The 27345-nt window shown below is 35.2% G+C and overlaps 1 protein-coding gene across 1 annotated transcript in view; it reads left to right on the forward strand.

Moving 5' to 3' along the window:
- The window catches only part of LOC121418442 (electroneutral sodium bicarbonate exchanger 1-like), a 46500-nt gene extending 30114 nt beyond the window's left edge, over positions 1 to 16386 (forward strand). Inside the window, exons 19-30 of the mRNA XM_041612324.1 lie at positions 627 to 740; positions 2093 to 2257; positions 2994 to 3172; positions 3669 to 3741; positions 3990 to 4058; positions 4982 to 5155; positions 5655 to 5807; positions 7264 to 7323; positions 8439 to 8513; positions 9322 to 9444; positions 10941 to 11140; positions 13002 to 16386. Of these exons, the coding sequence (XP_041468258.1) occupies positions 627 to 740; positions 2093 to 2257; positions 2994 to 3172; positions 3669 to 3741; positions 3990 to 4058; positions 4982 to 5155; positions 5655 to 5807; positions 7264 to 7323; positions 8439 to 8513; positions 9322 to 9444; positions 10941 to 11140; positions 13002 to 13194 (1578 nt within the window). The 3' untranslated portion in view covers positions 13195 to 16386. The remainder of the gene's footprint in view (positions 1 to 626; positions 741 to 2092; positions 2258 to 2993; positions 3173 to 3668; positions 3742 to 3989; positions 4059 to 4981; positions 5156 to 5654; positions 5808 to 7263; positions 7324 to 8438; positions 8514 to 9321; positions 9445 to 10940; positions 11141 to 13001) is intronic.
- The last annotated feature ends 10959 nt before the right edge of the window (positions 16387 to 27345 follow it).

A 27345-nucleotide genomic window follows, 5' to 3' on the forward strand; every position in this document is an offset into this window, starting at 1 on the left:
TGGATTCCTTTGAACCAGGTTTTATTCCCAATTGGTGCGCTATTACCCTTTGATAAGGCATTTATCCTCACTTTAACAGGTCTCTCTTGGAGCGAGAGAGAACCTCTGGTTACTTGCTTTTAAGCAATTATGCTTTCGCAGTAGTTATGTAAAAAAAATCATCTGCACCACTGCTATCATGTGACACTTTAATTGATAGCATTGATAAAGTTTTGGTTGTGGATGATACTTCTATTCTCAATTGTATGTAACTTTGATCCAAATTCACTCAAGTCTTCATTGAAAGTTTCCATTTCAACCTTTCAAAGGAGAGATTTGTTTCAGTTAAAATAGGAAAAAGAGAGATTAATATTGGAAGATCCAACGTAATTGGTTTTACTGATGAGGGATTTGTTCTTGGCCTGTTTTATTTGAATTAAGGTGCCAAACACCTACACCAGAATAGGTTGACACCAAAATGTCAACACCGTACTTGAAATCAACTTGGTGTAAGTTCCAGCCATCCTCTAGGAAACCCACAATTTTCTTGAAAACAAGCAGATTTCTTTCTCTGTATTGATGGAGGTCCCGCCATCATGCACCTTGCGTTTATATTCTTTGATCTCATTCTCTCTTTCTCATATTAGATAAGGCAAACAGTGAGTGACTTTGCCGTTCTTATCGCTGTTCTGGTCATGGTAGGAGTGGACAAACTGTTTGGCGTTGATACACCTAAGCTACTTGTACCGTCAGAATTTAAGGTATGTTGGTGCTTGTCAACTTTACGAGATCTTGAAGTTATCTGTTGCACAAAGGTTTGCTTTTTACATTCCCTTGGGGGGTGGGCAATTAGTGCCTTGATCACTCTTCAGAGTGGATACACAAGCTTTTTTCAGTGGCATTTTTATGATTATATCAGAAATATGATTAAAAAAATCTGAAATGTTGGGACAGGATTTCATGCAAAGATTGTGCTTTGTCCCGACCCCCCCCCCCCAATAACTGTTTCCCTGGGCAGTGTAAATGCATTTACCTTCAGGATGTACGAGTGAATTCCCGTAAACAGAGATGATTCTGAAAGTATTTTGGGGTTATATTCACTTTGTCTACACTCTTCAGAGTGGATACACGGTAGCCAAGAAGCCAAAGGCTTCGAACCCCAAGAAACAAGCTTTTTTCAGTGGCATTTTTATGATTATATTAGAAATATGATTTTAAAAATCTGAAATGTTGGGACAGGATTTCATGCAATGATTGTGCTTTGTCCCGACCCCTCCCCCAATAATTGTTTCCCTGTGCAGTGTAAATGCATGTACCTTCAGAATGTACGAGTGCATTCCCCTAAACAGAGATGATTCTGAAAGTATTTTGGGTTATATTCACTTTGTCTACAAACGGTTACTCTAATATACCACATGGGCCAAATCCATTTTAATCTACTTTGGTTAATTTGGTCTAATTGCTCTTTGGTCTCCACTACACCATGTCTAATATCCACCAAGTCCAATTGTCATTTACTCTACAAATGTGAAATTTGGTTCGGAAACAGGTAATAACTGGTAATTAGACAGAATGGTAAATTGGCTAAATGGCAATTTGTAGTAGCTGGATGAACTAACTAGGATTAGACTATGTGAGATAAGACAAAATAGAAAGTAGACAGTGTCCTGTATTCTGAAGTCAGGTTTAACTTAAACCATGGTCTAACTCTGTGCTAAAGTTATGGGATGCCGAACGTTTCAAAATTTTGTTTACAGTGAATGCTTCTCATGTCTACTGTGCTCTTTACTAATTCTTTAATGGTGAAGACAACTGTCCTGCTTATCCTTCCCAGCCAGTTAATTATGTTTTGGGAGTCAAATATGCAGATACATTGAACCTCTACTGTTATAGATTTATGTAACAACTGGCTTTCCATAGTCAAACCACAACTTAAAACCAGAGATTGAATTAAACCTGACTTCAGAATATGGGCCATTGGGTTTATACCAAGTGGCAATTCTCCCTTATTATTTGGGTTAATGATAAATTTTCCTATTGCTTAGAAACACTTCAATACTTTTGCGATGAGTGTATTAATAATATAAATATTGTACAAATCCCTTCATTCCAGCCCACGTCTGATGAGCGCAAGAGCTGGTTCATCGACCCGTTCAACGGCAACCCCTGGTGGACGGCGCTAGCTGGTGTCTTACCGGCCCTTCTAGCAACCATCCTCATCTTCATGGACCAGCAGATCACTGCTGTCATTGTCAATAGGAAAGAAAATAAATTCAAGGTCAGCCATTTTTCCTTGAAAAATATGATGCCACAGCCACCTTCAGCGAATGAAAAAAACATAAATGAAGGAATGAATAAAGGAATACATTAATTAATAAGATAGATGGATAAATAAATGTATAAGTACATACGTAAATAGGTAGATTGATAAATGGATGAATAAATAAATAAATATTAGCACTATATCCAATCTTCAAGGGCATTTCATGATAGAAAAGTCAGCAATTTTCACTGACAATAATTATTAACTACTGAAATCCATTATGTGTGAAACTTTCAAATATTCAATTCTTTGACATCTCCTACCCTCTCTCAGCAATGTTTTTGTTATTGCTACACTCTTATTGTGGTTATGTGATATGCATTATCATTTACCTTGTATTATTCAAAGAACATAAATTGGATCTGCCTGTTTGAGGTTTCATTGAGTATGCTACCATTATTATTTATTCTTATTGTTTTTTAGTATATTGTAGTGTTTCACCTTCTGACTTCACTCCTCTTCTCAACAGCTGAATTCACACTATCTCAAATGCCTTCGAAATCTTATTTGATTATGTTCTTCAAGATTGCCTCTTATCCAGAGTATATAAATGCCAAAAACTGTCTATAATCAATCAGGGCTGAGGTGGAGGTTAAATTACCTTGTAACGTGTTCTGTTTAGTAACATATTATGTTCTATTCACTATCATTGTCTAAAAGTTCTCTTCATTGTTTGATCATTCCCATACAGAAAGGGCTAGGCTACCATCTTGATCTGTTGATAGTTGCCGTTATGTTGGGTGTCTGTTCTATCATGGGGTTGCCATGGTTTGTTGCTGCCACTGTGTTGTCTATCAACCACGTCAACAGCTTGAGGGTGGAGTCTGAATGCAAGGCACCGGGAGAGAGACCAAAGATTGTCGGTTGCAGGTGAGTTATTAAAGACAATATTCTTGGAGGATTCCCTGGGAATAAAAGTGATCGTGGGGAGATTATGTTGATGATGATGACGATGATGATGGTGATGAAGGTGATGATGATGACAAGGATGGTGGTTTTAATGATAATGATGGTGGTGATGATTAAGATGGTGATGGGGATGATGATGATGATGGTGATGATGGTGATGGTGATGTTGATGATGATGATGATGGTGATGATGAAGATGGTAGTGTTGGTAGTAATGATCATCTTCATGAGAATGATGGTGGTAGGGATGATAGTAATGGTGATTTTAATGATGATTTTAAAGATTATGATGGTGATGGTGCTGATTTTTTATTGTGATGATGATAATGACGATGACGACAATGATGATGATGATCATTTATCATGAAAAATGTTAAGGGGGCCTTTATGCCCCCACCACCGCAAGTGTTTCATTTTAATCCAATATGTTTCTTGTTCATTTGTATATATTTTATAGGGAACAGAGATTAACAGGTGTGATGGTCTTCATTATGATTGGATTGGCTACCCTCATGACCAAGATCTTATCTGTAAGTAATCATTTAATAATAAATTTTATATTTGAAGCAAAAACAAATAATGATATTGAATTTATACTCCTTATCAATATGTTCTTTTTTAAAAGAATCATGCTTGATTATATTTAAAGAAAACCAAATGATGAAGTAAAATTCACAATCATCTTTAAAAAGTATCATTAAACTATTATAATTCTTTTACTCATCAAATAAACTTGCTATCATTTAACACCATTATATTCTCTCTTTTTTTTTTCCAGTTTGTACCAATGCCTGTCTTGTACGGAGTGTTTCTCTTCATGGGTATTGCATCACTAAAAGGTGTTCAGGTAAGACATCTCTCATTTTGCCACTCTCCATCCAGGAGAGGATGGGAAGGAGATAGAAGTTATATCTTGATAAATAACTGATCAACCAGCCTGTAAATCTCTAGCCATGTGTATCTGACAAATATGATTGTAAATTAAGAATAATAATAATATAGGTTTGTATGATGCACGTATCCACCTTGCTAGGTGCTCAAAGCGCTCTTATATTACCCCGGCTAAGCTAATCTACCGATTCTGGTGCACACAGCTTTTTGAGGAATTACTTCCTGCCGGTACCCATTTACCTCATCTGGGTCGAGTGCAGCACAACGTGGAAAAATTTCTTGCTGAAGGAAAACCCGCCATGGCTAGGATTCGAACCCACGACCCTCTGTTTGAAAGGCAAGAGTCAGAACCAATAGACCACGACGCACCCAATTAGGATTGGGTTATTATTGAATTATCAGCTGGATCTTTGATATTCAATTTTGATCCTGGACAAAATTAACTAGTTGTGTTTGAATCCCAGCATAGCACAGCGTCCTTTGGCAAGGCATCAATCCGCACTTTTGACCCAGTTGCAAAATGGGTACCCAGTAGGATGCGAATGTCACTTTGGCTTGTCAAGTAGTGTGTGCGGCGTGCACCTCAATGATGACTGGCTAGAATACTCCCCAGGGTTTGGAGGATGTGCATATATTGTGTGCAATATTGACTGATTGAATCCGATGACAGGTGTAATGATCTGCAAGAGCCTAGATACGTACAATGTATGTTTTAAGTGCATTATAAATAACCAGATGAACGGTATTATTATTTTTCTAGTGGAAGGGGGAGGGGCAGCTTCTTTTCTATCCTGAACTGCTACAATCGCAATGGTTTCATTGCCATGGTTCATATGTATCTCCTTCCTTACTCACGTTTCCTATCTTCCTCTTGTTCAGTTTGTGGACCGTCTAGCACTGTTCTTCATGCCCCTGAAGTACCAGCCAGACTACATCTACCTACGCCATGTCGGTATCAAGAGGGTTTATCTATTCACCTTTATTCAGCTCATGTGTCTCGTCGTACTCTGGGTTATTAAGTCAACGGATGCAGCCCTTGTCTTCCCCATCATGGTAAGTCCTTCAGGGGCCTGTTTCATGAAGGCTTTATAACGACAAATGCACAAGTTTATCAACAGCCAATCAGATTGAAGGATTTCAGTAGTTTTTAACTGTTCTTTCAAATTTGTAGCTTTAACAAGTTTTATGAAATGGGTTCTAGAACTGAGATGTTTGAAAATGTAGGGTTTTAAGATTGTATTTAAAGGCAAGTCATCCATCTGAGCAAAATCAACAAAAAGTGGATTTGAATAAATGATGCAGAAAATTTGATCAAAATGGTCTGAAAATATAAAGAAATATGGAGTGCTTGACATCACAGGTCCCCTCACTTTCTTACAAATCATGATGTGTATATTTACTTGGTTTTTTTTTTTAATTTAAGAAAGAGTTTGAAACATAACTTTTTCTTTTTTGGGTTGCTGATGATGTAATGCCTCATAGAAAATTGAATGATAATAAATTACATTGTATTTCCATTATAACTTGACTTCTGACCTTTGACTTCTGCTAGGTACTGGGTATGGTATTGGTGAGGAAGCTAATGGACAAGGTTTTCACCCAGCAAGAGCTGATGATGTTGGATGATGTGATGCCGGAGATGACCAAGAGAGCCAAGCATGATCGCAAGAAGAAGGAAGAAGAAGAGGTCGCAGCCTGTGAACAGGTGAGAGAGAAAACAAGGATCTTGGTGGTGGTGATGCTGCAATTGCGCCAGCTTTACTCCGTTCTGGGAGTTTTCCCTTACAGCAAATAATCACAGGGAGATAATCATTCTTATGACAAGGATGGCAGTTGGAATGATGATGATGATGATGATGATGATGGTGATGATGATGATGATGATGATGATGATGATGATGATAATGATGATGATGATAATGATGGTGATGGGATGATGATGATGATGATGATGACAACCATGTTAGTGATGAATACATGTGTATGTCATTACTCCTGTTAATGATAACAATAAGTTGTGTATGCTCAGACCAATAGAGGGTGCTATTTTAAAAAGATCATTTTCACTTGTTAATTTTGTAGATTGTTACATGATACATATATATGCTGAAGAACTTATGTTGTTTCTTACAGCTTCATGTATTACAATGGATTTCATCTAGTCTGATATTATGTGTCTTGTATTTTAATTTCTCTACTCAGGCATTTGGTTTTTCATAAAGCTGTTTGCAACGTTGCATATGACTTAACATACAACTTACATACATGAATCACAAAAATATTAAGAGCCAACATATTTGCTACATGTGTTTTTTTTATACTTAATGATTAATGAATGATGAATAACTATTTATCATTAGTGTCAACTAATTTGTGGTTAATACTCTGGTTTGCTATAAAAAAATAATGGTTGCGTCATGTTTATCAAAACTTGTGTTTAATGTGAAAGTGATTCATTATAATTGAGGAACCCCACAGAGCTCCAATTGGTTGTTAAGTTGTATTAAGCTTTCACAATCAGCCCTGTCAAAAGTGCCCCTGTATTGAATTTTTTGTGTGCATCCCAGAACACTTTTTTCATACTTTAAATAACATGTACATGTATGTTGTGTTTTGGTCTTGTATTTGGTTTTGTTTCAGCTAAACAAAAGCAATCAACACAAAAGTAGATTAGTACTGATCTGTAATGATAACAACACTACTTAATTGCTTATGCATAAATGCTAATCATTGTGCTTTTATACATATGCTTGGAGTTACCAGATATGAGTATGAACGAATGAACTATTTCTTTTTTCTTATGCATAAATGCTAATCATTGTGCTTTTATACATATGCTTGGAGTTACCAGATATGAGTATGAACAAATGAACTATTTCTTTTTTCTTATGCATAAATGCTAATCGTTGTGCTTTTATACATATGCTTGGAGTTACCAGATATGAGTATGAACAAATGAACTATTTCTTTTTTCTTATGCATAAATGCTAATCGTTGTGCTTTTATACATATGCTTGGAGTTACCAGATATGAGTATGAACAAATGAACTATTTCTTTTTTCTTATGCATAAATGCTAATCGTTGTGCTTTTATACATATGCTTGGAGTTACCAGATATGAGTATGAACGAATGAACTATTTCTTTTTTCTTATGTGACAGTTTCAATTCCTCGCCAAATTAAAAAGATTGGGTTGCGGTATAAAGTGGAAGTATAAAAAGGTGACAGTATAGTGCATGCACCCTGCCTGACATTTTAGTGTATCCCTTGAAAAAAAAAAGGATAATAAATATCCTATACAAAAAACAAGCAATAAATACAAATGACTGCAGGGACAAAATCGAGTACATCATTTTTTTTTTCATTCTGAGAAGGAAAGTCATGCCATTCTGATAATAGCATCTGAAGAAATTGCTATACAACGATTTATGGTGATTGTATTCAACACTGCATGAGAGGATTGTAGTTAGTGTAAGGCTGACTTGTTCTGATTTCCACACATACATTTTTAGCAGCTGGAATGTTCTTCTTTGCTGTATTAGCATAAGGTTTACAGCAATGTGGTGTTCCATTTTCTACACGTTAAAAAGCTTTTGAAAATAGAAATTTTTTATGGGATTATAATCATATATTGGGAAAGTGAGGAGTTATTTCTCTAGTAGTATATTTTCCTCAGATAAAATGATTTTATCAATAATGGGTTAAAAAAAAATAGAAAGTACATGTAGTGGGTAATGTTATTTGCATCTTAAGTTTGAAGAAAAGAGAAAGACATATCCTCTGAGCTTCAGAAATTGAGACCTTTCAAAAAAGGACATATTACGCATGTAAATTGTGCATGCACAGCATGAGGAAGGTATAACCACCTTTGTGTATGGTCTGTGTGAGAATCAGAAAGGCATTTACGTCTTTCTGGTGCTCAACTGACAATGTCACCACTCTAACCCCTCGGGTTTGCACCAAAACACTGAACTTCCAAATTCACTTTTAAAAAGACTGACTCATTGTACATTGTTTATCCATCTATTAACCATGCACTGATTAACAATAGAGGCCAAATTACACAAAAATGCATATTCAGGTAAGAACTTGATTCCAAAAGATCAAAATTTGTATCATGAATTAATGATAATGTTCGAAAGAGAAATAGATTTACCTGATATTTGGGAGAAATTTTTAAAAAGCAAAGATGCCAAGAAATTTGAAAAAAAAAAGAAAATCTTCATTTACAATCTGCAGACCAGGAGGGTTAGTCATGGGTGAAAGACCTACATTTTCTAAAAAAAAAATGGTTTTATTCCGGGTTTAAAGCTCAAGTAATTTTTCTAATTAACAGGGAAGAAAACGGTCGGATACATTTCAGCTTTTACAGCGTGCTTCAGCCATGGCATCCCAAGAGCATCCTAAAGTGGTATTTGATATTTTAATCCTAGAATAACAGAGATTATTGACGAAGAATATATTCCTTATCCTTCATTAAAATTCCACTCACCCAGATATGTATTAATGAATGTTTTAAAATGACCAAAAGTAAAACAAAAACACAGAAACTGAACAGAATAATAGAAGGCTTTCCAATCCTACTGTTTGTAGAACAATCTCTTCTAATTTGACCATGTGGATAATAAACATGAATGATATTACTCATTTATTTTTGTATTTCTTTTAATATGAAGTACTTTAGAAACTACCAAATTATCACTATTTCTGAGCTCATGAGCATGCCCAAGATTAAAACAAAATGGGAAAGAAAATGGTGCATTCTATTCCTTTATTTATGGGTGGTATATGTAACAAAAGTATTATTTTTGCTATCATGTTTAACCGAATGGATAACCAAATTTATTGAAACACCAGCCCAATTATGAGTGAAAGTGAAGGATACATCAAATATAAGTAGAGGTGTGCAGTGCAAATTAAACTGTACATAAATCCCAACAAGAGGGAGCTAGATAGGATAGGCATGAATCAATGGGATTAGTCACAGGCACCAATATGGCCTTCCTTACAGAGGATAGTCATTTGACTATAGGCTAGCCACCAAAAGAGGGGGCTCTATAATCGTCTGCATGCATAAACCGTTGTTCATTAGTTGTCTGCCCCAGAACTCTTGTCATTTTCTTGCATGCAACTTTACAGACCTGAAATTTCTCCAAGATCACAGAATTTATTCATTAGTTTTTGTTGTCATTTTTTTTTGTGTAAACTTCGTAAAACAGGCAACAAATGGTTCTGCGGTTAAAGAGAAAGTGATAAAAGATGAAGAAGAAGAAATGGCCCCTTCACCCCCTCCATCACCTAAAACTACACCTACAGAAAACCACAAAGAAGAGAATGGATCGGTACTGATTGGAATGTATGCATGGGGAAGGGTCCGTAGGGATAAGTCCAGCATGAATTATGTAAGACTAGGTACTTATTCAGAGCCACAAAGACGATGTATCAGTAGGGATGTCTGCATGGAGAAAGGTCCGTAGGGGATGAAATGAAAGTCCAGCATGAATTATCGAAGACTACATGCTTATTCAGAACCACCAAAAAATGGAAGATTACTAATTGGAATGTATGGATGGGGAAGGATTGGTAGGGGATGATTATAGATCCAGCAGAAATTATGTAAGACTAGTTACTCATTCAGAACCAAAAAGAAAATGGATTCATACTAATTGTGAAGGGTAGTGTACATGTATGTTCTTCATACATTGCAAGGGAAGGGTATGTAGTGCATGAATCAGATAGACTGGGTATGTGCCACCTATTTAAACTTACAGGACCAAAGAATATTGATACATTCTGATGGGGAGGGTAGTAGTTGTGCATGGGGAAGGGTCGATAGGGCCCCATTGCATAACTTTAACTAACTTTGCCATTGAATGGTAACTGTCATGGTAAAGCTCATTAACAAAGACAATCAAAATCAACGATTCCATGCAAGTAACCATTGCATGGCAGAGTTTCCATAATGGTAACGTTTATGTAATGGTGCCCCCTGGCATGCATCACCAAAAATTGAAGTTACAGGGCCACAAATAAAAAGGATGGTAAGGGGGTAATGCAGGCTTGGCATGCGTCACCTAAAACTACACCAACAGATCCACACAAAAATGAATAGATAAAGATAGAATTATTCATACTGATTTAAAGGGATGTAGTCTGCATGGAGAAGGCACTTGAATGTAGGCCTGGCATGCATCACCTGCAACAAAATGTACAGAACCACACACACACAAATTGTTCTCATTTGAATGCATGCATGGGGACGGGTTGGGAGTTATGAATGTAGGTCCAGCATGACACTTGAAACCACACATAGATGACAGCAAAGGAGATCAGAGATGTGAACTAACCATTGTTTTTCAGTCACTCAGGAACACTCTAGATGATACCCAAGGGCCTCTCTGAAGCTCTTCTCTGAAGCTCAAGCATTAGGCACCGACAGTGCCTTTACAATCCCACTCCCCTGTACTTTATACTTTATTACAACACTAGATCGCCTCTATCGATGATTCCTATGTTGTTATAGAAGAACTGAAGCCAGACTGATTACCTTCTCTGTAAAATCATCACCACCTGAAAGATGCATGGGAACACCACCAATATCCTGCAGTAATCACCTCCTTGAAGGCCACACTGGGTTGTTCTCTCCATACTTTCCATCAAGAACATTCTCCATTTTGATTTTGCATCATTCGTTCTGTCTTTTCTTTAGAACAGAAAATATCACGCAGTGGTCACCACCTTGACGACCCCTCTGGGTCGTTCTCTTTGTGGTTTCCATCAAGATTCATTCTTGATTCAAACTTTTTTTTGGTTATTTTCTTATGAATTTTTTCATCAGATCAAGAACATCCCTGGTCGTGTCCAGGTACCTCTGTCGGATGGTAACATGTTGAGCATCCCTGTGGACAAGGTGGAGTTTCATCCCGAGGTCGCATGCATCAACATTCCCGAGGACATGGCCAAGACCGGTGTCTGGAAAGCCTTGGCCAAGAATTCAGAAGCTGGTCAGGTTGTCCACAGAAAACCACACGGAAAAGAGTAAGTTGGACTGAATTTGCTTTGAATTTTATGAGAAAGAAAAATGCTTAGGGGGCCAAATCATCCACAGAAAGATTTTTCTGCTAAAAATTGCAATAGCATAGTTAGCAAAGCCATCCAATTTTTTTTTTCTGGTAACAGCTTGATTTTGTGGTATAGTATTTTAGTAACTGGTATGTAATACAAACTACAATCAAATAAATACACTTCATGTGTCCAATGAATGATCCCACACATACTTTCATGAGGACAGGATTATCATTTGTTAGGTAACGTGGGGAAAAATGAATAGGTTGCAAGAAATGTTATTGAAATCTGTTTTATGGAATTGTTTGAATGCCACATCAGTGAGCCTTCCATTATATTACCCACTCATGCTGTTTAAAATGATAACCAGAGATTCTGTCTGGCCTGCAGTCTGAAGAACTTCTGTTTAACTTACACCGATGTTTAAGTCTGGGCTGAAATTATGAAAAGCTCTACGTATCGAACGTTGTTTAGTTTACACTGTTTGCTTTGAGTGAGTTTACTGGGGGATTTTACCCATGATGCAATGGTTAAGAAAACTATTGTATTTATTATTTCAAGATGGTTTGTAATGATTTGAGTATCAAATGAGATGATAGTTTGATTATCACGTTGCAAATTTGTATCACGTATGACTACTCATATTTGAATCACAATTTTAAACCATGGTCTAAAGGTAACCAGTGTTCAGAATATGGGCCATAGGGTCAGAAAACTGTGTTTGGCAAAATATCTTATTCTATAGAACATGCGATATACAGTGCGTATCAAAAAAAAGTTTACACTTTGAAAAAATCCTGTAAAATTATGCATTTGTAATATCCTGAAGATTTTTCCACATTTAAACATTGGTACAGGTCCATTAAAGCAAATAACGATATAACTGTCAAAAAATATTTCCGCTTGAGTGAGCACCACTTACTTTTGAAAAGTTAGTGAAAAATGATTTGCGCAGAACATTGAAATAGTTATGCGAATAAAAGTAGACCGTAATCGTGAAGAATACATGGAATTTAGCTACTAAAATTGATTTGAAGATATCTTCTACTTTGTTAGACTTGTTTCCTTGCCCAAAACACTTCGAAGAGTGCATTCCGCCCTACCCCACTCCTCCACATACCGAGCCCATCGTGACGATATTTGCGTTACACTAAGGTGTGATTTACATGGAATGGCTAAAGCTTGATTTTCTTTATGTTTATCATTGCTAAAATTGAGAAAAGTTTGGAGAAACAAGTATTAAATGAAAAATGAAATGTAAACCCACTTTCAATGATAAAAACTTAAAGAAAAAATGCTGGAGATGTGTGATATAAACTTTTCTCCAGATTCAGTTATGTCCTCAGATCCAGCTGGCACAAATAGGGTAAAGGTTGTGCTTAATAAGAGCTGAAATTTCACTATGGGTGGCAAAATTGTTACAAAATGCTGGTATGTATCCGTTTTATTTCAATTGACTAAAAGTGGAAGGGAAATGTATGATAAATGTTTCGTACGGTAAGTTAGATTTCGCCCTTTCCCCTTGACACAGCATGAAAACGAGCATTTCTGCGCAAACAGATTTCTGCGAGCTTTACAGAAATGGACAGTGCTCACTCAAGTGTAACATTCTGACAAAACTTTTACTTTCATTGGATAAATGAGACCCAAACCCAAGATTATACGTGCAAAAATTACCCACATGTTGTATATTTTTGAATTCACAGGGCTTTTTCAAAGTGTAAACTTTTTTTTGATACGCACTGTATTCTAATGCCTGAAAAAGTTGTCTCCCTCAAACTGAATTACCAGCTAATATCATGTCCCTCCTCTCCCCCCTTTCCTATCAATCCAGAAAAACAAATAGTGGTGGTGCCCGTCCAACTCTCGACCTTCCCACAATCCCCGGCAGTCCTCGGGAATCGTCGTACCTAGAGACCCAACGGGGGAGCATCCAGGAGGTCCGTATCGAGGTCCCTGAGCAGTTCCGACGCACCCCATCTCCTCCCCCACCTTACAATGGTACTGATAACGAAACCTCTGTTTAAAAGGCTACAAGGTCTCAACTCCATCACTCTGTGGATGCTATGAGTCAAGCAGAAGGAGTTAACTCCAGTTTCCGATTATGACTGACTAATACAGATACAGATGTACTTTATTTTCTCTGTGGTGACATGTGTAGTCAAAAAGTATATATGTCAAGGCATGAAGACTGTATAATGGCAGGGAAGATGTTTCAACAGATGTGTGATCATATCAGAGTTTTAAAGAATTTACTTTGTCAGTCAGTTTGTTTTTATTTGTTCGAGAGGTGTGTTCATAGGAAATGTATATTTTTATTGATTGAAAAAATGAAGTTACACCTTTTGTTTGGTTGGCAGCCTAGTTGCATGCTGTCAGAATGCTGTAGGATCGTCAAAAGTTAAGAACCCATTAAGAACCAAAAGGGAAATGATCTTATAACTCATACATCATCGTCGGTGATTTTTTTTTTTAAAAGCCAATTATGTAAGAATGTGTGTGCAAAACTGCTGCATGATATTTATTATGTGCGTGTGTTTATCAAATGAGAGAATATAATATTTTGGAGAGAGATTTCCAGATATTGTGGGGTTGCGCCTGTCGGAGATGATCTGATTTACATCATATCCAAAGGGCATGTAGAAGCGGAGTGTTAAGGCAATTCACAATGAAAACAGAAAAAATTAAATCTAGATTGATATTGCGACCTTTTGAAAATACATGTATACCACTAATCTGCATTGTGTGTGTTGACAGTTAATAGGTGATATCAGGCTTTATATCAACTCCCTCCATTCCAAAAACTTGTATATACATTGCTGTCATACATCTTAAAACGGTAGTACTATACTATCTGACTCCGAATTTAAAATCATTTCATCAGGCAGCAAGGATTATATTAAAGAAAGATATTAAGTCAATTTGCTACCTACATATTAGGCAGTTTTATTTCTTTTGTCTTATGCAGAAAGATTATTGGCAGATATGAGCTCTCTTTGTATAGACAAAATAAAATCATGGCTCTATGATTTATATGAATAACGAGTATATGATCTCAATAATTAATGATTTACGCACATGTATACCTCTATCATACTTAATTGTCCTTTGTCATTTTGTTGGGGGTTGTCAAAAACTGTATCTGAAAATGTAAATGATTTAAGAAAAACTGTATTTTTTTATCATGGCAATAGTTGCAACCTCATATTGTCTGAAAACAGTCTCCTAGTTCCTGGAGAGAATTTTTCTATGCAGAAAAGGTTGCTACATATGTCATTCTAAAAAATAATAATAATAAAAACAACCTATTCAGAACTATTAATTTGGGGATACAAGGGTAATACTTTTGAACTAGGATATACTCTAATCTCAGTTTTTCTAGAGGATTGTATAACTTTTCTAAACTTGCACAGGCATGCCTACGGACGCCTGTATGGGAACAAAAATAACCGACCTGAAGGAGAGAATTGGTCAGAAGCCATCGGTATTTATTGTTGTTTAATTTAAAAATAGTTTTGTATGTTCTGGTGTGATAATTTAAAGCACCACTCATTTCATTTCGTTTCATGTATCTCAACAAATTGTAGAGTTTTATGATAGCGATGAAAATGCCCACAAGTTGAAACAGTGCATTGGCGAGTTCACACCAGACCGTATGAAACAATCATTAACTTACAGATATAGATGCAGAATATTATTACAGGGTTAAAAGCTAGAAACAAATTCTTGTTAGTTAAAAAAAAGAGAATGATTAATTTTATTCTTGCCAGTATCATATCACCAACACCTTAAAAAAAAAGTTATCTGTAGTTATGTCCAGCCGAAGTAGTGTTAAACGGTCAGGGTTAGGAAAAAGAAAAAGAATTGTGTATAAAACTGAATATGTAAATAGGCTAAAACAACATAACATGGTAGGGTTTCTATTATAGACTGGCAATAATACATTTATTACTTTCGTAACAATCATACTTTTTTTTGTATAAAACTTTAGTCCCCTTTTAACCAAATATTTTCGAAGCCAAAAGGGCAATTAATGATCTTGTTTTTAAAGTCTAGTAGTGTAGATTTTTTTTCCTTGTGTAAATGTATATTTCTTGAGATTTCAAAATGTTTGTAAATTAATGATATTGTCAGGATATCGAAAGAAGAAAAATGGAGGAAAAAATGTTAAATTATTGTAAACTACATGTTTTTAAGAGCACTTCCATAACTAAGTGATGATTGTAAAGAGATATATTTTGTTCACCTTATATTATGCAACTTTCTACCACTTTGAATGTGCTTGTCTTTGTTTTATTGGTGTTCGGTAGTTCTTTTAGTGTCCATTGATTGCTGTTTTTGTTGAACATACTAAACTAAATTTTTATTAAAAACAAGAAAATCAGTGATTTGGGCATATGAAAAGAGTGATAAAGGATTATTAATAGAAATTAGAAGAATGGCAACCAGCCGAAAAATAATTTACATTTTAAGTATGATTATCATGTTATTCTCAAAGGCCTGTATCCTGAAGTTCAGTTTGACTTAGGTCTTGGTCCATCTCGGCTAAAATTATGGCAAGCCCAAAATAACAAATTTTAATCACGATGTACATGTATGGTTTTAATGTTCATCGTCCTTTTCATCATGCTGTACTGGGGAAAAAATAAATTCAGTTATTATTCCTAGACAGTCATGGATGGTATGGATGAGAGATGGGTTGATAAATCAAACCTATACATTTACAGAATTGTGTCACAATTGGCTTTCCATAGATGAAATACAGCTTTAGGCCTGATTTTAAGTTAAACACAAGTTCAGAATACGGGCCAAAGAGTCACGATGGCCATTTTCTTTTTAAATTATTTTTTTTTATTCTTGATTTGAAATTTCTCCTACTTATGATTTGTATCTATCACAACACCAGAGAAGGAGTTGTTGATTCATGGAAATTGAAAATATACATTCTTTGTGTAAATCATGATAAAAAGAGATTTTCATCAGACAACATAGAAAAAAAAGATGTACAGGTTATAAATATGTTTGAGAGTGCATTTGCTGACTAATATGCATGTACAGTATACTGGTAAAACTTTGATGAAATATGCTTAACATACCATTCTTGAAATAGACTCTTTTCTTTTCCTCTAGAAATCTGTGCACAATCCCCTGATACATACAACTCATAGTTGATAATTTCCGTAGTGGTATTCAGTAGTAAAGAGTAGATTACGCGCGCATGTGTGTGTGTTTGTGTTCATGAATAAACTGTGTGGGTGAGAATAACGTGATCTTACGAATACACCTTGCTAGAAGATTATATCAATACATTTTGATGTAAAGTAGTCGTCTGCTCCAGATGTTGTAAATAAAAAGAATTTAAAACTAACAAGTAATAATATATGATCAGGAATATGTGGATGAATTTTATCCAGTTTGTGTCTGAGCTGGATAGGGGTATATTTTGTTGAAAATCCATTAATTGTTTCAGAGAAATTAGTGTATGGATTTTAATATTAAGAAAAAATGAATGGTTCGTATGAGGGACCAATCTGTGTCACCAATAACCGGTTAATTCAGTGAACATGAGATTGATTTGGAAAAGTAAACATGAGTAGCATCTATTCATGATATCAATTATGTGCTACATGTAAATACGAAGAGAGGGCCTCCATGCTAGCGCTTTTCATTCATGTTCAGAAAATTGTATGAATTTTGTGCTCATAACTCATTACTTTAAGAATATTATCATATTTGCAGCATTTTTTATGTACAAATATCATGCACACTATTGTACAAATGAGAGATATTATGCATTTTACTTCTATTTACAGTTATCATGGCATAGTGTGAACAGACCCTCTAGCTACCTCCAGTCCTTGTAATAGACTAATGTGAACAACCCTTGTTTAATACTGGCGTTATCGGTATATATAGTGTCTAGTGTGAATGGATTGAAACCGCTTCACTTGTTACTATACCCCTGCCAAACAAAGTTTGAAGGGGGTGATATAGGAATCAGCTTATGGTTGGGTGGTCGGTCCATTGCAAATCTTGTGCATCGAACTACCCTCAGTTTTTTAAAGACTCTCATGAAACTTGGAACATATATTGGTGTTGCGGTGAAGATGCGCAAGACACGTTTTCGCATGTATCGGACATTGTATTGACATGGTAATGGCATATTTTGGCAAAAATGAAGTAAAAATCTTGTGCATCAAACTACTTCATCAGTTTTTAACCGATTCTCATAATATTTTGCTCACACGTAGGTCTTGGGGTCAAGATAGGCAAGACATATTATTTTCATTTGTTAGAAACTGTTGCCATGGTTACAGCATAGGGCGGGGTATTAATTACCTTCAGTGATAGTTCTAGTTAATTCTACCTCCATGCAGCCTAATACAAAGCCAATGATAAAGAAAGTCCACTGTACATACTTCATATTTCACCTGAACCTGTCAATACTGAATTTCTTGTCTACCTTCAGTAGTTGCTTTACACAGGTCTAATTATTTGATAACAGCCATATTACACAAAGCTTAATTGATCAATGCTAGAATTTTTACAATTGATTGCATTGATGGTTATTTGGCAATCAATTGTAAAACTGGTACTCAGCCCTTTGCCATGTGACAAAATGCTTGGCAATTGGTTGTACATTAGAGTTATATTCTTGGAAAGATAACAACAAACTTAGATTGGAATACTTAACAGGTATGATATAATTTTTTATTAATTCCTTTTGAGAAAAGGAGTGTGCATTCGGATGACCATTGAATAAAGCTTCCTGGATGAGTGGCCATAGTGTAAAGATTGAGTCACATATCAACAATCATACATATATACATCAACAATCGCCTTTACTGCACCATATATACTAAAATTATATATCCATGTACTCGGTATTGCTACATTATTGAACTTAGCGGTTGTAGTGTCAGTTCAATATACAACATTGCATAAGCTTTGGTAACCCGTGGTTATTTTGCTACAAAGATACAAGTGTACGTCCATTAGTAACACGTCCTTGTGTACATAGGGACTAATGTATCGTTATTCAGCTATGAAAATATCCAGTCGAATGAACTGCCCTTGTAATAACTAAGAATATACTTAAGTAATATATTTTCTATGCTCACAAAGCGGATGTTAAATCTTGAAGCCTGTTTGACAATCATTGCAATGATGTCCCTTCATGTTTTATCCCTATTGGGTTTCTTTCGTTGTCAAAAAACACTGGGTGATTTTAAGTCCGGTGTTGAACTTGGTGTTGAAATTTGTATTGCTTCCCCTAGCTCCAAAACTTATTCAGAGTTTGTAAAACTGATCCAAATCACACTATTGACATCTTAAGAACTAGTGAGTGACTTTTCAGGACCATCTTCATTTTATGTTTGGTGTTATACTCATGTAAAAATGACCTAACACCAACACTTAAAAGGTCAACACTGATCTTGAAACCACCCATTAGTGTAACAATTATACATGTAATTACAGATGAAGTGTGTGGTGTTAAAGTGCAAGAAGTCGCTGCCCGATCGATTCTAAAAAAAAATATATAAATTTCAAACTCGGTAGAGGATAAATGGAGGTAGTGAAGTAGAGAGCAGATTTAAAAACAGTTTTGAAAAGTCAGTGTAATCTCTAGCTATGGGGCCTGTTAAATAAAGCACAATGATTGATGATAGAGTGGATTTGTACATTTGGCAACACATATAGATCAATGCAATCAATTGTGAACATCAGTTGTACTGCAATCATTGAGCCTCATGTCACAGATCTCAGAATCTTACTATAATAATTTAAGTTGGGATTTGGATCAATTATTTGTACAACAGTATTTTTGGGAAGGAATTCTGACTATTTTTAGGTGTTGGACTAAATCACATCGTGAGATGAAGTCATGTTGGGCATGATATAGTGCATTTGAAAATTACAGTATTAGAAGCAGCAGACTCCATATTTTGTTTGCATTTTATTGTTTTATCATATACCTCACACAATCATGATCATCATATTAGTTTCCCCATAAGAATGTCATATTTCACACTTGAAAAAAATCCTTTTTTTTTTTAATGCAACCTTCTTTTTGAGAATAATCGACTTTAGGATTGTGAATGTGCAGAGGTTTTAAAAATCAGAAGTTGTTATGGAATCTTGATTTATTTCCGACAAATGTTGATGAAATCTCATTTGTATTTTTAATTTGAAGAATAAGAAAACTTCATGTGAGCTTCTTTTTACAGGATATATTTTCATTCATACATTATATTATTTAAGTTGATGATTTATGTTGGTACTTGGCCCTACTGAAAAATATACCAGTAGGTATTGGTGGAGTGCTTGTAAAATAATCTTATTGATAATATTGAGAATGATTAGCAATATTTGTATCATAAAGACATTAAGTGTGTTATCCTTTTATCATCTCTCTCTCTCCCACTTTATCTCTCAATCGCCCTGTCTGTCTCTCTATCTTTCTTTATTTCTCTCTCTCTTCTTTTTTCCATTATCTTACTTCCTCCATCTCTCCATACTTCCTTCAATTTTCATCATTATTTGTCATGATGGTTTATTCTATGCACCAGCTTATGTTTGATGATGGTCCATGGAAGAATTGCATCCCTTATTTTTTACTGCCATGTCCCCTCCTTTCTTTTGTTTTAGTCCATCGGTCAGCGTATTCTGTCTGTCCAACTCTCTTTCGGTGTGTAATAAGTATTTGATTGTGGTGTGCAGCGCATTATTCTATTCTCTCTACTCTGTGCCTCCCACCTTTCTCCTCCCCTCTCTCTTCTTTTTGTACATTTCTTAATATTTCCTCTTGTAACTTTCGTAATTAATTTTTGCATTTTTTCTTCTACTCTCATTTTCTCCTTGCCACCCTTCTCGTCTGTATCCTTATTCTTTTTTTCTCCTTTTTGCCATCTCTGTCTCCCTCTCTCAACAAATCATCTTTTATTGCAATTTTTTGTTTACTCTTACGTCGTCATTGCATAAAGTTCGTAATTTAAAAGTCCCAAGTATTATTTCATAATTGTCTGCATGTACCTTTGTATCCAAAGGAATAATGCCTTGTCTATGTACTTTTTCTTTGCAATGTTGTGTGTTTAATTTAGCTCTTGTAATGTAAAGAAGGAGGGTTGTTGAAATTTTGAGTCCTATCTCCACTTAAAAAAAAGAAAGATTCTTATTTCTTTGTTGTATATCTGTATTGAACCTGTCTTGTCGATGGTGAAAGCCTCTTCCCCGCACCCAGAATATGTTCCGGTCTAAGGAGTGGCCCATTCTGGTACATGGTGGTAAAAGGTAAACAGTGAATTAAAAAAAAAGAAGATTTATGGACCACTCTGAAGTCGGAGGACAGAATCTGAAATTTTAAACCATTCAGTTTTGTGTGACAAGGGTTTTCTCCCTTTTCAGCTTTGGTATAAAGTTAGTTTTATTTTCTTCTTTTAACATTATTTCATGTAGATATGCTTATAATGCTTTATACTTAAAGAACCTGGTGTCATTTTATGTATAATTGACAAAGGAATTCATTTTTTTCTGTTTTCCTGTCTTGCTTTCCTGATATAACAAATATTTGAATTTTTATTCATTTGTTGAATAAATAATTGTATTTTCCTCTTATCCCTTTATAAAAACATGGAGAAAATAATGAGAATGGCATCACATATTTTATTTTAAACCACATGTATTTCAGGGTAATTCTTTTTTTTTTAAACCTGTTTCGTCTCTTTTTAGGTATAGCATTTCTCTACTTGTAAGCAAGTGTTTTTATCCTGTAAAGTAATTTTTTTTTAAAACAAAATGATAGTTTTAACATCATTTTTTATAAGTATTTCCATTTAGTGTGATACAATCTGGTAAGTTTCTATTTGTTCTTAATTTGGATTCCCATTTGATTATTTTTAGGTGCTATAGAACTTACAGTTTACATTCATTATTTTCAAAGAAATCTTCATTTTACTTTTATTTTGTCTATATTAGATTTTACGTTGTGCTGTTAAAGGCAAAGCTTATTACAAAGACCAAAGAAATGTTCTACATTTGGATATACATGATGAAAGAAGATATTGACGACTACATCACCTATTTCTCTGTCTCCTATTTATTTTATCCATATATGCTAAAATATATTTGTACAATGGGAAAAGACTCCCATTATTAGCAACACTGGACTGCTGGAGATGGAACGGCTTCTGTTGCAAACTTGAGAATTTCAACTTCTTTGAAGTATATTTGCTAGTGAATTGCTAGGGGATTTACGTTTGAAATTTGAAATTGCATTTTATTTTTCTTGATACCAATGCTGAAGAAGGGATAATGTATAAGTAAGTCATCCCATTGTTATTATGATATGAATGTACTTATAGATCGTATGTTTATGTCGAATCAAAAGAGAATAAATATTGATATTGTGGAGAATGATATGAAGATAAAGTTTTTTTTGTTTTCTGTTCCGTCCTTGTGTCCGTGAGTTGAACTTATTCAATTTGCTTTTTTTAATTATTATTATTAATGCTTGAGTCTATTTTCTGTAAACATTTACATTTTCTGTTCGAAAATTATGTTCATTCTTGTTGCTGCGAATGATTTTCTGTTTTACAAACCCACACAGCATTCTGAAGTATCGACAAACTTGCTTTTCTATATAATTCAAACCCCGACCGCGTCAGACCAAAAGACGTTAAAAGATGGAAGTTGCTGCTACCCTGTTTGGCGTTCAACGATTGAAGGGATAGAGCCTCGTCGATCTGGCGCTGCACAGCGGCTGACGGGCCCACGATCAATTGGGCAAAGCAAATTTTTCATGTCTATTTCGAACAATAAAGTATAGATTTTCATCTTTCATTTTAATTACGAAAATATATCGTGATAATAAGGACATCGTTAATGCGCCAATGACACTCATAACAGATGCTCATGGAGTAATAAAGATACTTTGATAGAAAGAGCAACATTTTACAGGAATTTATTTTCCTATATTACAAAAATCATCCCACGTTATTTTGAATCCAATTAAAGGAGAAAATGTGAGGAATATCTATATCTATGTGTATTATCAATATAGATATAGATTTTAAAATGTAAAATATGATAAAATATGAAAAGAAAGTTAAAATGGAAAATAGATACAAAGAGAATAAATGCCATGCAGGGGTAATTTCCTGTGTGTACTTGCATCACGCGTGCCTCGAGACTGAAAATTGATACAGAAACTATATTTCAGGAAAATGGCGTAATGAGCCGCCCCCTAGAAAATGAGGGATACTATGTGACGAAATGCCTTAAAAAGTTTCAAGCGAGCTTGGAACTTTTGTGGGGGGGGCATGGCCTCCTAGGCCCCCCCCCCCATCTGTACACCAATGCTTCATCAGGAATGCCTAGCTGAGGCTCTAACATCTTCGTGTCCCATCTTTTATCTGAATTATTTCTTGAACTGTGTTTAAATGTCAAGTCCACCCCAGAAAAAATGTTGATTTGAATAAATAAAGAAAAATCAAACTAGCATAACGCTGAAAATTTCATCAAAATCGGATGTAAAATAAGAAAGTTATGACATTTTAAATTTTCGCTTATTTTTCACAAAACAGTGATATGCACAACTCAGTGACATGGCAAATGAGACGGTCGATGATGTCCCTCATTTCATATGATAACAAATACATAAGAATTAATGAGTGGATGACGTCATCGGTCTCCTCATTTGCATACCGACCATTCAGCATTATTAAACAAATTTTAAAATGTCATAACTTTCTTATTTTACATCCGATTTTGATGAAATTTTCAGTGTTATGCTTGATTGATTTTTTCTCTTTTTATTCAAATCAACTTCTTATTTGGGTGGACTTGTCCTTTAATGATCATAGATCAGATAACAATCGGGTTCGTCTCCTGGATGATAATATTCCTGTTGTGCAAAACCATTCTAGCTTAAAAACACACTTACCCGTGACATTTCTTAATGGTGAAATTGCATGTTATTGTGACTAGCTTCAACGCTCATAAAATGACGTCAGAGGTCAGGGGTCATTGTTATATAATGATTCTCTATTGTTTTGGGTTGTTTGCATTGCTAATATCGGTGTAAATATCACTTATGAAACAGCTTGATGTTTATTTTCTTTGATGACAATGTTCTTCACAAAATGGGCTTTTTGTTTGTTTTTATTGCTTCTGACAATCAAGAATAATGGCTAATAATCATATTTCAGAGTTCATGTTGACTTAAGGGGCAACATTGTCAGACAACCTAGTTAATGTGATTAAATCAGGGACAAGAAATCTAGGTCACGTTTCTCTTCAGTTATGTCTTTGCCTTTTGGCGCGGTAAGGGGGGGGGGCTAATGTTTTCTCAATATGACATAAGGTAGAAATTGAGTCCAAGTAGGAGAGGAACAATATTTTTTACTTTCAGTTCAGTATATTTCACACGACTTTTACTTAAATGGATGGTCCAGGCTGGAAATATATATCTCAAGAAATAAAGTAAAACTCATAGAGCAAAATGCTGAAAATTTGATCAAAATCGGATGACAAAAACCAGTTATTGATTTTAAGATTTACATCATTCCGGTGAAACAGTTCTAGGCATGTCTTTATGAATATTCATTAGGTGGGCTGATGATGTCATATCCCCATTTGTTCTTTTGTATCTTATTATATGAAATGAGGTTTATCAAAAAAATTCTACCAAAAAATAAAACAATTGGCTGACAACTGATTAATGCATTAGTCACTTATTGCCGCAACTTATTTCATCCTAATGGAGATACATCATTTACACAATGTATGTAAAAAATGAAACATTTATGATTTCAAGTAATAAATATAAGAAAAGGGAAAGTGGGGATGTGACATCATCAGCCCACCTGAATATTCATGGCGATGTGCATATAACTATTTTCACAAAATATTGATAAACTTTAAAATTAAATGACTTTGTTATTTGTCATCCGATTTTGATGAAATATTCAGCATTTTGCTTTGTGAATTTTACTCTATTTATGTAGATATGAATATTTCAGCCCGGGCCATTCCTTTAATTCATATAGCTCTTGCCTCTTCTATGGTATCCTAGACTGTTGGAATGGGGTTCTTTAATCACCCCCGAGAGTGGAAAGTACTAGAATCTGACCAATACACAATTTTTAGTGGGAAAATACAAATGAGAAATAAATGGAAGTAAAATACGAAGAAATAGGTTATCAGAAAAGGGTTCTCAATGAAACTGGCAAATTTTTACAATGTTTGTTAGAGATGTGCTGGGATCTAAAAGAGTTGCATGGAGAAAATTTGTTATAAGGATTTTTGAAATATATATCGTACTCCAAAATAGTATCTTTTATATATTTTTCAATCAGATTTGGTAAAATCCATTTACATCAATATCCCCACATGCGTCTTGTATATGAGCCTAACCGAGGATTCCAGTAATTAGCGCATCTGCGTGAAGTCATGTATCCCATTATTGTGTCAGACGGAGGGAAGCTAAGCCGTCGGTCCTCTGATCTGGTTGCATTCATGTTATCGATCGGGTAGCATAACCACTACCAATATGAAAGACTGAGAACCCGACCCTGTGGGTAGGGTTCAGTTCGTCTGGATTGTCGTACCTGTACCAAATTACCATTACTCCAAAATTATGATAACTATATTCACATATCCCGATTCATGAATTTATGAATAATACAAGTGTTTTTTTCTCTACCCAAGATTGAACTTTAAAAAAATGAAATGTTAATTGCACAGAATTTGTATTGTGACCGCACTTCTTAGCGCTGATTTAGTAATGGGATGTGCAGTCGCTATACAAGCTTTGTGCAATTACTTAATTTTTTTAGAGTGTGAGTTATAATAATAATAATATTCCGCATTTATATAGCGCTAAATACATCGGAACGACATCTCTAAGCGCTTTACAGATATTATCATCCCGGTCATCGGATCCTTGCATGCCCGCATACAATGTATGTACCTTCTCCACTCCCTGGGGAGCATTCCAACAAGAGTTCCAAGACTCAATTGCTAGGCATACTACATATAGGCTTTCACATCCAAAGTGTGGATTAACGCCTTGCCAAAGTACGCTAGGCCATGGTAGGATACGAACACACGACCCTCTGATTACAAGGCGAGAGTCAGAACCGCTACACCACGACGCTTCCACTTGGATACTTATTTGGGGTCATTTGGATCGTTTTGGGTATAACATCGAACCTTATTAAGGACAACACAAACAAACGAAATTTAATTTGAATAACATCTCAAAAAATGGTTAGTTGAGTGTCAGCCGGAGAGTGCAAATCGAAAGATGGATCTATTTATCAACAAAATAATTTAATCGAGATCAAATAAACGAATATCTGTTTTATTGGCTCAGAGTGCAACCATAAACTCTCCGACACAGTCACATATAATTTACTGCTTATATAAAAGGTATTATAGTAATTCGTTTATTCCACTTTGGGTGTTTTATGTTTGTATTTCGAAGGTTACCCAGAGTATCAACTACAAAGTCACGCCTGAATAATGAAAATAAAGAAATATCGAGTCTTTGTATCTTGTTTTATCAAATATGTCGGTGATTCACGTGATTCTTATGATGTTCAAATTTAATATCATAAATTATATTTGCTAGAAGGGATGTGTATCTCTGTGTCACTCTCGAATCATTTGTAGTTTAACCCAAGATGTTTGATAATTGCAACCCTGAAAAAAAGAACAATTTTGTAAATGAAATAATCTACTGTTTATTTTCCTTGCCATTATACAGACGGCCCCACATATGAAATACATTATGTACAAATGGACCAAGCAAATAAAGCTTAATGAATTAATGAAAAACTAAATAAACGAATAAAAATAGATGAATAGTTAGCATGCTAAAAAGTAAAAAAAAAAAAGATAAGTGGACAAGTCAGTAAATGTTTTAATGTAACAGTGTCCTGTGTGGGCTTTCTGTTGCATTTGCCTAAAAAATGTTAATGCGTTTGAAGAATATCAAATCAATATTATAATGTCTGATCGATATCACAACATGCCGTTTATCGTAAAGCCATCTCCAATTTGGTATTTTTATGTGCAAACCAAAACTTCCACTACATGTATTAATGATAACAATAATGGCAATGTTTTTAATCAGAATCATTACGAAGGCGTAGATCTTGCCAATGAAAATTGCACACGCGAATGCAAACGTGATCGAAATTGCCCCATTCATCCAAACTCATCATTAATCGAATCCCTCTCAAGTTATCATTATATTACATTATCCACATTACTCCGCCCCCTTCTCAAATGAGAGTCGATTTCGTTGATCGATCACGTACCGATCGCAATCAATAACTGCCTCATGACCGTCTGGTGAACCTAAATCTTAAAAACCCCAAATTACGACCTTATTTCTGCGTGATTATTGTGATACGATATACGATAACTCATTTCGTACTTTGCGCCTCCCACAATAATTAATAATCATATTTCATGAAGAAAAACGAGACATGTCTGTCTAGATCTAGTCTTCAACATGTAAATGGAGAAACTTCAAGCAATAAAAGATTGTGGTTTGAACGGTTCACCGCTCGGGCGAGACACTTTGTGCCCCGACAAAATTATCACTGATTGGCTTAGCAAGTTTTTTACAGTACTTCATCCCAGCGATTTGATTGGCTGGTTAGTTTTTGTTGGTTGTCATGTCATGGACGAAAGATGTCAACAACTATTCACGTTTAGATTTACATCGCATTTCTTTCTTGATTGCTCTGGTCGATTGACCCAGCTAACATTAAACTCTATCTTAATTTATTGTCGTAGTGTGAATCAGATTATGATCATAATAATTACTAATTAGTTTGATTAATATTTCCCTTAAATTTCTTCACAGGCATGTAGACCAAAAACTGCATCATGACAGTGTGCTATTATGGACAAAGAAGGGCTACGGGGGGGGGGGGGCTGTGACTACCCCTACGAATTCAAAGAAGTGAAAGGGGGTTACAATGAAGAAAGGGAAGAAGAGCAAAAGGGAAGGAAAGTATAAAGAGTGAAGGTCGTACTACCCCCAATCGACAATTTCTGACGCATCCCTGATTATGGAGCATTTAGATTTATTGATTGTATTCAATAAAATGATTTAAAAATCTACCGTATAAATCAGAATTATAGAGGTCAATTGAAATGCACGT

The sequence above is a fragment of the Lytechinus variegatus genome, chromosome 1 (assembly GCF_018143015.1).
Source record: "Lytechinus variegatus isolate NC3 chromosome 1, Lvar_3.0, whole genome shotgun sequence".
Classification (NCBI taxonomy): domain Eukaryota; kingdom Metazoa; phylum Echinodermata; class Echinoidea; order Temnopleuroida; family Toxopneustidae; genus Lytechinus; species Lytechinus variegatus.